Source organism: Lipotes vexillifer, unplaced genomic scaffold (assembly GCF_000442215.2).
Source record: "Lipotes vexillifer unplaced genomic scaffold, Lipotes_vexillifer_v1.1 scaffold1117, whole genome shotgun sequence".
Classification (NCBI taxonomy): Eukaryota; Metazoa; Chordata; class Mammalia; order Artiodactyla; family Lipotidae; genus Lipotes; species Lipotes vexillifer.
In genome coordinates, this window is record NW_006778824.1 from 37,169 (window position 1) to 52,872 (window position 15,704).

Sequence of the window (15,704 nt, forward strand, 5' to 3'; positions counted from 1 at the left end):
TCAGCAGGAGAATGGAGAAGGGCTTAAGGGAGAATCAGAGGAGAAAAAAACAGAGGGAGAAATGACCAACTATACTAGGTAACAGAGGTAACAGAGGAAGATGAATACAGAACAGGGGACTAATTCCAAAACAGAAAAAAAGAAAAAGAATTTGGTACTCATTTGCTCTGAGAAGGTAAAGGGAAAGCTTTACTACCAGGCTGTCTGCACGACAAGCTGGTAGATACTAGCGCTATAAACTGATATTGGGATAAGGACAAAGAATAGGATTTGCAGAAGAGACACAGATCTTGGACATAGCATGTCTGAAGTCTGAAATTTCTGTGGTCAAATATGTGAAGATGTGCAACTGGCAAATGGATATATGCTCTTGAGCTCAGGAGAGAGATACAAGATGAAGAAAAGGATTTAGGAAACAGCAATATTTTAGTGGTAGCTGAAGCCATCAGAGTGAATAAAATTGCTCAAAGAGAACCTAAGAGATTGAAAGGAGAAAATGAACAAGTATGGTGTTTTAGGAAACACTGATATTTACTGACAGAGAAAGAAAAACAGACCATGACAATGGAGAAGAAATTTTTAATTATTCTAGGAATAGAGAAAGCCTCAATATTAAGAAATCTATTAATATTTGTAGTTCAGTGGAGAAAATTCTAGATGCTAAGTAGACATCTATAAAAATACCCTCTCATTTGTAATAAAAAAACTTAAAAGAGGATTCACGGGATTTTTCCTTAACATGATAAACGTGTATGTCTTAGCCACAAGTGAAAGCCAGCATCACACTTATGGGGAAACATGCAGAGCAAGGATGCTTCATCACCATAGTTATTAACACTGTACTAGTAGTGTCAGTCAACACAATTAAAGAGAGAAAAACAGCACTGAAAATGATGATGGTTTCCATATAATTCATACTTGGAAAACTGAAGAGAATCACATGACATCCAAGTACATCCAAGTACTCCACATAGGAAGATTTAATAAGTTAGTAGCTTATATAACTAATATAAGGCTTTTATATAAACCTTCATATACATGATACTCACACAACCACAATAACAAGAAGACAAAACACCTAGCAATACATTTAACAAAATAATGTACAAAATTTATGAGGCGGGGAAAAAACCCTGAAGGATACAAAAAAGAACTAAACAAATGAAAAGACACACCATGTTCACAGACGCGAATGAGTAGTACACATCATGGCAAGCTGATTTTAAAGTTCATGTGGAAAATTAAGAATAAACATGTGGTAGGTTATATTTCCGTCCAGCTAAATTCAGTGCCATAGACTGGGTGGCTTAAACAACAGAAAACTCTTTTCTTACAATTCTAGTCTAAGATCAAGGTGCCAGCCAATTCATTTCCTGGTAAGGGCTCCATTCCTAGCTTGCAGATGGCTGTGTTTCTGCTGAATCCATATATGGCAGGGAGGGAGGGAGAAGGAAGGAAAAGATCTTTCTCTTCCTTTTCTTATAGGGCCACTAATTCTATTGGAGTAACGGCCCCACCCTACGACCTCATTTAAACTTGATTAAATGCATTGGGAGTTAAGGCTACAGCATATATATTTGGGGGGAATATAATTCAGTTCATAGCACTCCTTGCAGTGCCTTTCTCTGTAAAAGGATGTATATATCCCCTTGCGCTGGAACTCACATATAAACAGATTTGTAATTCCCCACCTGTCTTGCTTTGACCAATGACATGTGAATGGAAGCATCACTCCTAAACAGAACCTATTTAAGAGTCACACAATGATCACCATATTTCCCCTTTACCATGTTCATCCTCAGCAATATGACAGAAAGAAATACTCCTCTGTCCGGGATGCTGCATGATGCTGAAAGGAACAAAACTAAAGCTGACCCATGAAGGACAGGTAATAGCACTGAGAAAGAAACCTTTCTTCCTGACTGAACTGGTAACTGAACTGGCACCAAACCAAACAGAAACAAACACCAACAATGGCAACAAGTAGTGCAAAGAAACTGTGAGGATGGTGTTATAATGGACCATGGTGTTACCTAAGATAACTGGTAGTTATATACTTACTGTTACTTAAGCCACATGAGTCATACTTCTTAAATCAAATAATGTTTACCTCATGGACTTAAAATCTTAGAAAAAGAGGCAGGAAATCAAAATGTTAGTAGTAAATCTCAACTACTAGTCACCGCTTCTGATAAAGCAATATAGGAAAATGATGAGCTAAGGGGAGGAAAAACAAAAAAAACAGATTGCAAGGAGGGATGAAAGAAAATAAGCAGAAGCTAGAAATTTGGGGTCTTGTAGAGTAGGAAAACTCTCAAAACATTTCTTTAGCTTTTATTGTGTTAAGGCAGAAAAAGTTGCCTCTTTCAGTTCTTACAGAAAAAAATACAATGAGAAATACTTTAGGAATCAAAAGTAATTATACTGAACTGTATGGCAAGTAACAAATGAAGAATATAACTATGACAGTCACTGTTAAAACTTAAGAATGGCTTGAGCTGGCCCACAATAAATCCCTTCTGCTGCACAAAATGGCACAGACTAAGGATGAAATACTTAAGAAAAAAACAAAAACTTACAGTCTAAAAAATATATAGATACATGAATACCAAAAATGAAAAAAAGAAAGGTATGTCTCAAAAAGCTCAAACTGGCTGAAATCAAAGATATAAACCCAACTATATTTTTTAGGGTTGTACTGTCAAAAACCAACCAAACTGAACTAAAAAGTACTGACAGTTTAAGATTTAAAGAGGTTGCCTGAGACTATCGACAAGAGGCATATCAAAAAAGCAGCCCAGCCACTGAGGAAGGCATATTTATTTTTTATTTTATTAGCTTTTAATTTTATACCTAATCTTACATTATTCCATTTTTATTGAAGTATAATTGACAAATAAAATTATATATATTTAAAGTGTATCACCTGCTGATTTGATAAATGTATGCATTATGACCTGATTACTACAATCAAGTTACTTAACACACCCATCACCTCACAGTTACCCTCTTTGTGTGTATGTGTGAGAACACTTAAGATCAATTCTCATGGCAAATTGCAACTAAACAATAAATATTATAAACTATGGTCTTATAGTCACCATATTGTACATTAGTTCCTCATAATTTATTCATCTTATAATTAGAAGTTTGTACCCTTTCACCAACCTTTACCATTTCCCCCATCCCGACAACCACCATTCTAATGTTTTCATGAACTTAACTTTTTAAATTTTTCCTTCCACAGTTAAGTGATACCATAAAGTAGCCTTTCACTGTTTGGCTTATTTCACTTAGCATAATGCCCTCAGGTTCATCTATGTTGTTGCAAATGGCAGAATCTTTCTTTTTAATGGATAAATAACATTCCCCTAGATATATATACCATATTTGCTTTATCCATTCATCTGATGACTGACACTTAGGTTATTTCTGTATCTTGGCTGTTGTGACACTGCAAGAAACACGGGTGTTAAGATATTTCTTTGAGATACTGATTTCATTTCCGTCAGAAATATTCCCAGAAGCAGATTTCCTGGATTACACAGTAGTTCTATTTTTAAGGTTCCTTATTGTATCTTTCTTCCTATCTATCTATCTATCTATCTATATCATCTATTTGGCTGCACTGGGTGTTAGTTGCAGCACGCGGGATCTTTGTTGCCGTGTGCGGGATCTTCACTGTGGCATGCGGGATCTTTAGTTGTGGCATGTGGGATCTAGTTCCCTGACCAGGGATTGAACCTGGGCCCCCTGCATTGAGAGCACGGAGTATGAACCACTGGACCACTAAGGAAGTCCCTATTTTTTTAAGTTTTGAGAAAATCTCATATTGTCTTCTAAAATGGCTGTAGAAATTCCCAGACTAGCGTAAAAGGTTTCCTTTTAACTACATCCTCACCAACACTTGTGATCTCGTCTTTTGGATACTAGCATTAAACAGGGGTGAGGTGATATCTCATTGTGGTTTTGATTTGCATTTTCCCAATGATTACTGACATTGAGCACCTTTTCATGTACATGTTGCCCATCTGTATGTTTTCTTTGGAAAAATGTTTATTCAGGTCCTTTGCCCATTTTTGACTTGGTTATTTTTTCCTATGAGTTGTAATAAATTCCTTATATTTTGGATATTAACCTATCATATATGACTTGCAAATTTTTCTCATCTCACAGGTTCCCTTCTCATTTGATTGAGTGCTTTCTTTGCTGTACAAAAGCTTTTTAGTATGATGTAGTCCTACGTGCTTATTTTTGCTTTTGTTTCTGGTGCATCTGATGCCATATCCAAAAAAATATTGCCAAGTCTAATGTAGGAGCTTTTTTCTGTTAGGAGTTTTATGGTTTCAGGTTTTACATATAAGCCCTGAAGTGTCTTGACTGATACAAATATCTTTGTTTAACCTGATAGCTTTGGGCCACACAGATATCCTATGCTAAAAATGTGATTAATGGTGCGAGGCCTTGTTATCAGCACATTTTATGAGCTCAATCTATGGAGGGACTAGAGATTAAGGTCAGCCACACAGATGGTCAACCAGGTCTACATGACAGAGCCCCAATACAAGCTGGATATCAAGGCTCAAGTAAGCTTCCCTATTTCTCAACATTCCATGCACACTGTCAAACCTTGTTGCTGCGAGAAAAAGGCACTGTCCACGTGGCTACACTGGCAGGTTTTTGGAACCTTGCACATGAAGACTCCTGGACCCTGCTTTATGTGCCTGATCCCTTAATTGATTTTAATCTGCATCCTTTCACTGTACAAAACCATAAACATGAGTACAACAGCTCTTTTTTTAAATTTATTTACTCATTTATTTAATTTTTGGCTGCACTGGGTCTTCACTGCTGCACGGTGGTCTTCTCTAGTTGCTGAGAGCGGGGGCTACTCTTTGTCGCAGTGCACAGGCTTCAGTAGTTGTGGCTCGTGGGCTCTAGAGCGCAGGCTCAGTAGTTGTGGCACATGGGCTTAGCTGCTCAGCAGCATGTGGGATCTTCCCGGGCCAGGGCTCGAACCCATGTCCCCTGCATCAGCAGGTGGACTCTTAACCACTGCGCCCCCAGGGAAGCCCACAACGGCTTTTCTGAGTTCTGTTGAGTCCTGCTAGTGAATTACTGCACCTGAGGGTGATCATGGGGATGGTAAAGGGCGTGAGGGCGCTCTGGGGACCAGACTCTGTACAAAAGCAAGAAACACCAGGTAACTAACTAGAACAAGGGCCACTATAATCAAATTGCCTCAAATCTGAAGAAAAATGTTATCAGACAGAAATCTGGGTATATATAAAGGAATAGAGAGCACTCGAAATGGTAAATATATTAATAAATATATAATATATATTGTATAATATAATATGATATAATATTATATTATTTTTATGTTCAAACTCCTTTAAAGGTAATTGACCATATGAAGCAAAATAAGAATGCATGTGGGGGACTTCCCTAGTGGCGCAGTACTTAAAAATTTGCCTGCCAGTCAGGGGACACGGGTACGATCCCTGGTCCGGGAAGATCCCACATGCCATGGAACAACTAAGCCCATGCACCACAACTACTGAGCCTGTGCTCTAGTGCCCGCAAGCCACAACTACTGAGCCCACAGGCCACAACTACTGAAGCCTGCATGCCCTAGGGCCTGCGTGCTGCAACTACTGAGCCCATGTGCTGCAACTACTGAAGCCCGCGCGCCTAGAGCCCAGGCTCTGCAACAAGAGAAGCCACTGTACTGAGAAGCCTGTGCACCACAATGAAGGGTAGACCCCGCTCACTGCAACTAGAGACAGCCGGTGCGCAGCAACGAAGACCCAACGCAGCCAAAAACAAAAGAATGCATGTGGGAGTAAAAGGTATGCCAACGATATCACAGAAGCTGGGAGGAGAAAACTTTTGAACTATACTGTTTTAAGGTTCTTATATAAATGGCATCTTATTTTAAAGAAGACTATGATAAATTAAAGATGAATAGCACAAACCTTACAGTAACTGCTTAAAAAAGGTGTAATAAGCCAAAAAACGAGCTCATAGGTCACACAAAAATAGGTAGTAGCCACATCTGACCTGTATGCCATAATTTACTGACCCTTATCTTGGATGAATTATTCCCATGGAAGAAAGAACTGAGCTGGGATAGTAATAAGATTGGGAGACTTAAGAGAGCTGAACAATAGTCCAGTGGAGAGAAAATGACCCTATGGTAAAGACAGGCCAGATAAACTAGTGAAGATAGATTTAAAAATATAAACATCATAAATGTAGCATGGCTTGTATGTAATGGCAAAGTAGTTTGACCAGACTAACAATGTGCAGGAAACTATTATAAAAGCTGGACAAAATTTATAACACAATCACCTAAAGGCACTGGAGAACAACTAAAAGTAGGCAGAAACTAGATTTGAATAATCCATTAAAGGACAAACTACTTTGCAAGTTTATAGCATTTTACCAGACGGCAATCTTCAATCTGCAAATAGATCAAGAAACTGAAAGCTGAGGCTTTACTGGCTTAGGTGTCAGAGGGCATAGTTCAGGGGCCAACAAAACTGGAAAACTCAGTGGGGGTGGGGGGGTAGCCCTCGGAGAGAAGCAGCAGAAGAACATAATGTACCAAATTTCCACACAAAACCAACCACAGTTGTTGGCTGACTGCTAAACTACACGTATGTGGAAGACCTCAAAGGGCCCAACAAGAAAGCAGCCTCTCAAAGCTGAAGGAAATGAATGAAGAGTCAGCTGCTGGTCACTATAAGAAATGAAGTTTAGAATTTGAATCCAGCCAAGTTAACCGCCTTGTAGAACAAAATCACTTTTCAGAGAAATATAACAGGATCCAAAAATTCTTGCAACATATGATTTACAATGTTTAGTACATAATTCAGAATCTCAACACATGTAAAGTAAGAGGAAAATGTGACTCATATTCAAGAAGAAAAACAAAAAACGACCATAAACAATCACTAGAAACTAATCCCAAGGTATCCCAGATGCTGCACGTAGCAGAAACATAGTTAACCCATCCATAAATACATTCAAGTACTTAAAGGAAGATAAAAAAAAATGTATTGGCATGGGGGGGTTGGGGGGGAGGGGCAACATCAGTACAGAAAAACAAACTAGAAAAACAATTAAATGGAAATTGCAGAGCTACATATACTACGGTAACAAAAATGAAAAACTTTCTGATGAGCTGAACATCGGACTGGAAACAGCAAAAGAAAGCCAATGAACTTAAAGAGAGATCAGTAGATATTTTCTTATCTTTTTAAGAGAGAAAAAAATGAAGAAAAATGAAAAGAGGCTAAGAAACAATTTAGAAAACAGTCTAACATACATGTAATTGTAGCACCAGACAGAAAGGAGAGAGAAAGAATGGAACATAATATGTATTTTTAGAAACAGTGGCTAAAACCTTCCCAAATTTTGTGAAAGACACGAATTTACAGATTGAAGCAGCTCAATGACCCATGATCAGCTTAGATTCAAAGAAAACTACTCTAGGGACTTCCCTGGTGGCACAGTGGTTAAGAATCCGCCTGCCAACGCAGGGGACATGGGTTTGAGCCCTGGTCCAGGAAGATCCCACATGCCGCAGAGCAACTAAGCCCGTGCGCCACAACTACTGAGTCCGTGTGCCACAACTACTGAAGTCCACGCGCCTAGAGCCCGTGCTCCACAACAAGAGAAGCTGCTGCAATGAGAAGCCAGCGCACAATGAAGAGCAGCCCCCACTCGCCACAACTAGAGAAAGCCCACGCGCAGCAACAAAGACCCAACGCAGCCAAAAATAAATTAATTAATTAATTTAGAAAAAAAGAAAAGAAAACTACTCTAGGCACACCAGTCACACTGCCAGTATCCAAAGGTAAAGAGAAGACCTCAAAAGCAGCCAAAGGAAAAGATCCCATTCAGGTACCTCTGCACATGAATAATAGATGACTTCTCATCAGAAACCGTGGGGAACGCCTTTAATACGCTGAATGGAAACATCCTTCAAGCTGTAATTCTACCCAGTGAAACTATGCTAAAAATAAAGATGAAATAAAGACATTTTCAGATAAAGAAAAACTAAGCTAATTCATCATCAGAAGATAGCACTAAAAATGATAACGGACATTCTCCAGGATGAAAGAAAAGGATACCAGATGTTAACCTGAATCCATAGGAAAGAATCAGGATCACTGGAAATGGTAAATGTGTGGGTAAATATAAAGGATTTTATATATATATATATATATATATATATATTTCTTCTCTTAATTCCTTTAAAATAGATATGATTGTTTAAAGAAAAATTATAATAACATACAGGAGACTCATAATGTATGTAGACTCAATATGTAAATACACATGTATAAAAACAAAAGTACAAATGATTGGGGTTGTAAATGGAATACTACTACTCAAAGGTCTCTACATTTTATGTGAAGTAATGCACGGCTCCTCTAGTACATTCTGATAAAAACTCATATTGTAAGCCTTAGAGTAACCAATAAAAAAGCAGTGGAATGAAGTGCAGTGTATTAATTTGACAGGCCTGCCATAACAAAGTAGCAAAATGGCAGAGCCACTCTAGAAGACAGTTTGGTACTGTCTTCAAAATTAAACACACACTTTTAACACATGATCCAGCAACTGCACTTCTGGTATTTATCCAAAGGAACTGAAAACGTATGTCCACATAAAGCCAGTACACGGATGTTTGCAATAGCTTTATTCATCAACTGCCAAACTTGGAAGCAACCAAAATGTCCTTCCATAAATGAGTGAATAAACTGTGGTACAACCAGGAAATGTAATATTATTCAGTGCTAAAAATAAATGAGCTATCAAGCCATGAAAAGACACAGAGGAAACTTAAAAGCATGTTAACAAGTGAAAGAAGCCAATCTAAAAAACCTACATAACATGGTTCTAACTATATGACATTCTCTAATATGCAAAACTATGCAGACAGTAAAAATACCAGTGGTTGCCAAGGGCTACAGATTACAGAAGGATATGAACAGAAGGAGCGCAGAGGATTCTCAGGGCAATAAAACCACTCTGTATGACTATAATGGTGAATACGTATCATTACACATTTGTCCAAACCCATAAAAAGTGTAGTACCAAGAGTGAATTATAATGTAAACCGAGGACTTTGGGTAATAATGATATGTCTGTGTAGGTTCATGAATTGTAACAAATGAATACCTGATACTGATAATGGGGAGGCAGCGCCTGGGGGCAGAGAGTATACTGGAAATCACTGTATCTTCTGCTCAATTTTGCTGGGAATCTAAAACTGCTATAAAAAATAAAGGTCTATTTAAAAAATGTGCAAAGAGGATATACAAATGGCCCATACACACATAATAACATGCTCAACATTGCTAGTCATTAGAGAAAAGCAAATCAAAAGCACAATGAGATATCATCTTATGCCCATTAGGATGGCTATTATTTAAAAAAACAAAACAGGAAAGAACAAGTGTTGGCAAGAATATGAAGAAACTGGAAAACTTGTGCACTGCCGGTGGGAATGTAAAATAGTGCAGCCACCATGGAAGACAACATGGTGATTCCTGAAAAAATTAAGTACAGAATTACAATGTGATCCTACAACTTTACTTCTGGGTATATAAGAAACAAAGTAAAAGTGGGAACTAGAAAAGATATGTCTACACACATGGTCATAACAGCATTATCCTTTATAGTCTAAAGGTCGAAGTAACCCATAAAACCATTGATGGATTAATGGATAAGTAAAATGTGGACATACATATAATGGTAATATTATTGAGACTTTATAAGGAAGTGAATTTTGCCATGCTACAATATGGATAAACCTTGAAGACACTACACTAGGTGAAATACGTCAGTCACTTAAGGACAGACACTGCATGATTCCACTTATATGAGGTTCTCAGAGTCATCAACTTCATAGACACAGAGATTAGAGTGGTTGCTGCCAGGGGCTAGGGGAGGGGAGAATAGGGAGTTAGGGTTTAATGAGTAAAGTTTTTTTGTTTTTTTTTTGTTTTTGGCTGCATTGGGTCTTCAGTGCTGCGTGCGGGCTTTCTCTAGTTGCGGTGAGTGGTAGCTACTCTCTGTTGCGGTGCACGGGCTTCTCACTGCAGTGGCTTCTCTTGTTGCAGAGCACGGAAGAAGGTGCTCAGGCCTCAGTAGTTGCAGCATACGGGCATCAGTAGTTATGGCGCATGGGCTTAGTTGCTCCGTGGCATGTGGGATCTTCCTGGAGAAGGGACTGAACCTCTGTCTCCTGCATTGAAAGTCAGATTCTTAACCACTGTGCCACCAGGGAAGCCCCGAGTAAAGTCTTATCTGGGCAGGGTGAATCTGGATATTCTTAGTGGTGATGATTACACAACAGTGTGAATAAACTAAATGTACTACAAGTACTGAATTATACTCTTAAAAATGATGAAATTGCCAATATTAGCTTATGTATATTTTATCACAATAAAAAAAATTAACCAACAATTAGGAGAGTTCTGTTCCATGGTCATAGTTATGAATAATGCACACATGCACTTCTCCATATTCATGTTTAAGTGATTAACTGAAATAGCAGAAGAATTAAATAGTCTTTAACAGGGTTTGGAAAAAGGTCATTTTTGAACTAGCAATACACAATTATATCATAATAAAAGCGACAGAATCACTGACAAATTTATATAAATGAAAGTTAAAAATTACAAAAATCTGTAACCCTTGTTTTTAGACTTTGTGTAACTTTGTCCTGACCCTTGTTCAAAATATGTCTGAATAACTCCTGAATTCTTTCTCCCACTGGACTCCTAAGGCTGTCACCACACATGCTGGCCAGTAGCACAGCTCAAGGGGAATCTAACCAGATCACAGCAAACACATCCTTCAGGTTTTGCTAAGGATGACAATTCCAACGTAAAAAAGAAAGTTACTGCGTTTGTTGGTGAGCAACAATGCAGACATCAGATGAAATTAAAGGCACAAACAGAAGTAGCAGGACTTTACCTTAGATGAGATTAAAGCTGAGAGAGAGGGAGGGGTCCAGGAGAAATCCCATTTTGGTGGTTTGACTCACTGGCTCGATGAAAGTAGCATCATATGTACGGGAAGAAAGAAGAATGTGGTTTTCATTTTGGATTTGTTGAGCTTGTGGTACCTTCTGGATAGCTACAAGAAAGCATTCAACAAGGCGCTGAACCTATGGTCTAAAGGTAGGGAAGAGGTCCAAGCTGGAGAGAAACAGGACTGTCAAATCACAGAGGGCCAAACAGGTCAAGGAGAACTGCAGTGTGTGAAGAATGGGGCCCAGGTTTGAACATCTGGATGAGCAACGCTCAGGAGCAGAAGAAAAAGACAGAAGAATTCGGGAATAAACCATCAGAGAAGCTAATGGCCGAGAATTTCCAGGCGATCGTGGACAGCGGCTTCAATAGGGCAGAAGGTTCAAGTAAGGCAAAAACTACAACATATTCATTGAACCTAACTATAATTTAGGTTATTGGTGAGCTTGAGAAGAAATGAATTAAGACCATGTTGAGTAGGTTAAGCTGCAAAAGAGCAGTGGAAACATTTGCCAGAAAGTATAACCTTGAACAGTCTGCTATACAACCTGCATACACAGACTAGCTGAGAGAAATGAGTTATTTAAAGGACCTGCAGTCATTTCAATCCTCCAGACATTCCACGTTTTATCCATGCATCAAGTAGGGTCTTCCAAAAGCTGTCTGGGACCACACTCTTTTAGCAACTCCAGAAAAACCTTATTAAGCAAGTTCTGCTTCAGCACTAGGTAAGTGTCACCATTGCAGAATGCATGAAGTGTTTATTTCCAGACTGGCAGTGAAACACTGTCCACTCCATCATCTATGTGACCAATTAAGCCACTGTTCAGACATCTGTGCATGCAAGTTCTCATGTCTCAAGGGAATGTAGCATGCTTTCTTCTAAGGGTCCATTCTGATCAAAGAACAGTTGTATGTGTGTTTTTGCCATTGCACTCACCTTGGACCACTCTAAGGTCATATTACCTGCCTATATCCACATGCCACCTTTATCTTTTTTATGTATATTGCCCTGAAGCTGAATCTTACTTAGTTTTACTTTTCCATTTTACTTTAAGGACCCTCATAAAGCTCATATAGTAAAATATAAAACAAGCTGAGGAAAAAAAACAACTCACCAGAGATGTATTCATTTCCTGCTGTTCTTAGAAACACACAGAGGACTCTGAAAATAGAGCTGCGAGAGAAGTGAATGGAGGGGCATCAATTTAAATTTTTAAAAATGCTTATTTAAATAATGGTTGTTGCTTTATTTAAACAATGGTTGTTGCTTTATTTAAACAATGGTTGATTCTCCGATTTAAACAGTGGCTGCTTCTCCGCATTTATTTCCCTGTGAAGTTCCCTACAACTGATGTGGGCTCTGCCATTTGACTTGCTTTGGTTAAAAGGACATAGGATACAAGCAGAAACTAACACAACACTGTAAAGCAATTATACTCCGAAAAAGATATTAAAAAAAAAAAAAAGGACATATGATGCAAACACAGATGAAAAGCACTTTTCCACTACAGCTTGCCTTCTGGGGCTAGCCTGTTAGGGACATGTGGTTTAGCGAACAGCCAGCACAAACCACCAAAAAAGTCAATGAAGTCATCTTAAGTCAAACAGCCTCAGTCAGGGCACCAGATGACTACAGCTTCATTTGTGAACCAGACAACACTAACATAGGAACTGACCAACTAAACCCAGCCCCAAAATGCTGAACCACAGACCTAGAGATTGTCACACTGAGTGAAGTAAGTCAGACAAAGACAGACATCATATGATATTGCTTATATGTAGAATCTTAAAAAAATGGTACAAATGAACCTATTTACAATACAGAAATAGAGTCCCAGATGTAGAAAACAACCTTATGGTTACCAAGGGGAAAAGGAGGGGGGTAGGAATTAATTGGGAGATTGGGATTGACATATACATACTACTATATATAAAAGAGATAACTAATAAGAACCTACTGACAGCACAGGGAACTCTACTCAATACTCTGTAATGACCTATATGGGAATAGAATCTAAAAAAGAGTGGATATATGTATAACTGATTCACTCTGCTATACAGCAGAAACTAACACAACATTGTAAATTAACTATGCGTCAATAAAATTTTAAAAAGTAAAAACAAAACAAAAATTTTTTAAAGCCCAAAATGCTAAACTTTGAGCAAATCTTTTTTTAATATATTTATTTATTTATTTTGGGCCCCCGTTTGGTCTTTGTTGCTGTGCGCGGGCTTTGTCTAGTTGCGGTGAGCAGGGGCTATGCTTCGTTGCAGTGCGTGGGCTTCTCACTGCGGTGACTTCTCTTTGTTGTGGAGCACGGGCTCTAGGCGCACGGGCTTCAGTAGTTGTGACATGTGGGCTCAGTAGTTGTGGCTCACAGGCTCTAGAGCGCAGGCTCAGTAGTTGTGGTGCACGGGCTTAGCTGCTCCATGGCATGTGGGATCTTCCTGGACCAGGGCTCAAATCCGTGTCCCCTGCACTGGCAGGCGGATTCTCAACCACTGTGCCAGCAGGGAAGCCCCCAATGTTTTTTTTATTATTTTTAATTTTTTAAGTCAGTAAATTTGGGTTGGTTCATTACTGAGCAAATGCTAAATGATATGTCTAAGTCCCAAAACTCAATGTTTTTAACAAAATTACCTGGGGAAAAAAGTCTTACATTACATGCTGAAAAACAACCAATAGAACTTCACAACACATGTAGAACTTCTGAAAGGAAAACAAATGTCACCTGGATGGACCTCAGTAAGGTTGTTGCACTAAGAGACCACATGAATTTTAAAAAGCAATTGTGTGCAGACCAGAAAACTATGTTTTAACTTTTTTACACCGTAACATGAGTCTGTTAACGTGAGTCTGGGGGCATATGCTGTGTTTTATTTACATTTTTAAAAAAATCAGTTTGGAGCCAATTAGAGTGAAGTGTGATTCACTCTAATTTTCCCATTTTAAACAGTGGAAAATAGGCTTCTGTTATTGTGCTGTGGAATTTATGATTATGAAGCACAGATTTCTGATGTTAAGTGGGAAACACTTGTATTATGAGTCCCTGGAGCTCACCTAGTCCACAGAAAGAATTAGGGAAAATAAGATAGGCATGTTTAAGTCAAGGTCTTCTAAAACTTATCTGTTCTTAAGTTGACTGCATTTATCAAAAACGGTGTCAAAAGTAAACGTGCTTGACTTAATGGTGGCAGAGTGGATATTACTACCCAAAGGTCAAGGTGCCTGATGCATACAAAACACCTCGCGAGCCTGGCACGTCACTCATGCCCTCAAATCCTTTTTCGTCTCCTCCACCCACACCCCGCTCACTCCCCAATCTTTCTCGTAAGGCAGACACACCCTGACAAACCCTTCCTGAGCTAACAGAAAGAACTGCTAGGAAGAGCAGGCATCAGCATACCTCCAGATACCAAACGTGATGGTATAATAGGCTTGAGAGAGCTCAGATGACAGAAACAGTGGGAGCAGAACGAAGGAATGGGAATATTTAGGGAGCACCATAGACAGATTCTCTCAGCTGTGACAAGTTATCCCTCCACCCCAGACCACACCCTCAGGACCTCTCCAATAAGTAACATTTCTTTTGGCCTCTGCCTACCCGCCTCAGCCTAGCTCAGGTCTCCTTCTCAAAGTCGATTCGGACCTTCCATTGCCACCCGGTCTTTGACAACTTCGGGAGGCAGCAGTGTCACCCACATCTCGTTCACTCTGCGCAGAAGCATCGATAACTGCTTGGCCACATGCGAAGCTAGAAGCTCCTCCTTTCTGTGATTCTTCTGCCTCTGCTCTGAAGCGCTAATAAGCGGGTCCAGGTTTCAGGGGTTGTCTTTCGTTCATAGGACGCCTCCCCTTCATGCTTCATAGTAACTACCTTGTTCCAAAGAAAAGGGGTCAGTCATTCAGAGCCCAACGATTCCCCCTGGCACTCACGGTCCCTAGAAACTAGGTCTTGTGAAAACTGTAAACGAAACCTGGTGCTCATCAGGCTACACGGCGCAGAAGGGGACCTGACACCTCACCTGCTGAAAAGACTCCGAGAGACCCCAGTAACAACTACCACACAGTAAGACTCCTCATGCACTTCACACTGATTTCTCCGGGAATCGGGGGCAACTCGCTAGTCCTTAAGGCCCTCGCATCACAGGTGAGCAAACCGAATGTCACAGAGGTTAATGACATCGCCCGGGAGGCTTGCTTCGGCGGCACAGCTGGACAGTGCACGCAGCCCGCAGCCCACCCACGCTCGCTCGCGCGGTCTGCAGACCCGCCCCGGCCTCACAGTCACCTTGGACTCCATCCCCAGGTCGCGAAGCCTCCGGAGGCGGGCGCCCGGTTGTCCGCAGTGCAACGTCTTCTGACCAAGCAACACTCGAAGCACGGCCCGAGCCGGCCCTTTCCAGCCCTGGACCAGCGGGTCCTAAGGCCACAATCGCCTCCCGGCCCCTGCCCAGGCCGCGGCTCGCACCTGCGCCTCAGGCCGCGCCGCTCACACCCGCCGACCTTTACGCTCCCACCGAGTGGCCCAGCATCCCCGCCCCGCCCTGCGTCCCCGCGCCGCGGCCGCCTTCCACCCTTGCACCCACCTTCAGGGACCCAGAATCCCAGGCAGCCCGCAGGAGCAGCTGCCGTAGCGCTGGGCT

At 40.3% G+C, this 15,704-nt stretch overlaps 1 protein-coding gene across 1 annotated transcript in view; it reads right to left on the reverse strand.

The window, feature by feature from the left end:
- LOC103091188 (gastrula zinc finger protein XlCGF7.1-like) overlaps positions 1–15,704 on the reverse strand; it is a 26,657-nt gene that overhangs the window by 7,580 nt on the left and 3,373 nt on the right. Inside the window, exon 2 of the mRNA XM_007452004.1 lies at positions 15,344–15,481. Within this exon, the coding sequence (XP_007452066.1) occupies positions 15,344–15,481 (138 nt within the window). The remainder of the gene's footprint in view (positions 1–15,343; positions 15,482–15,704) is intronic.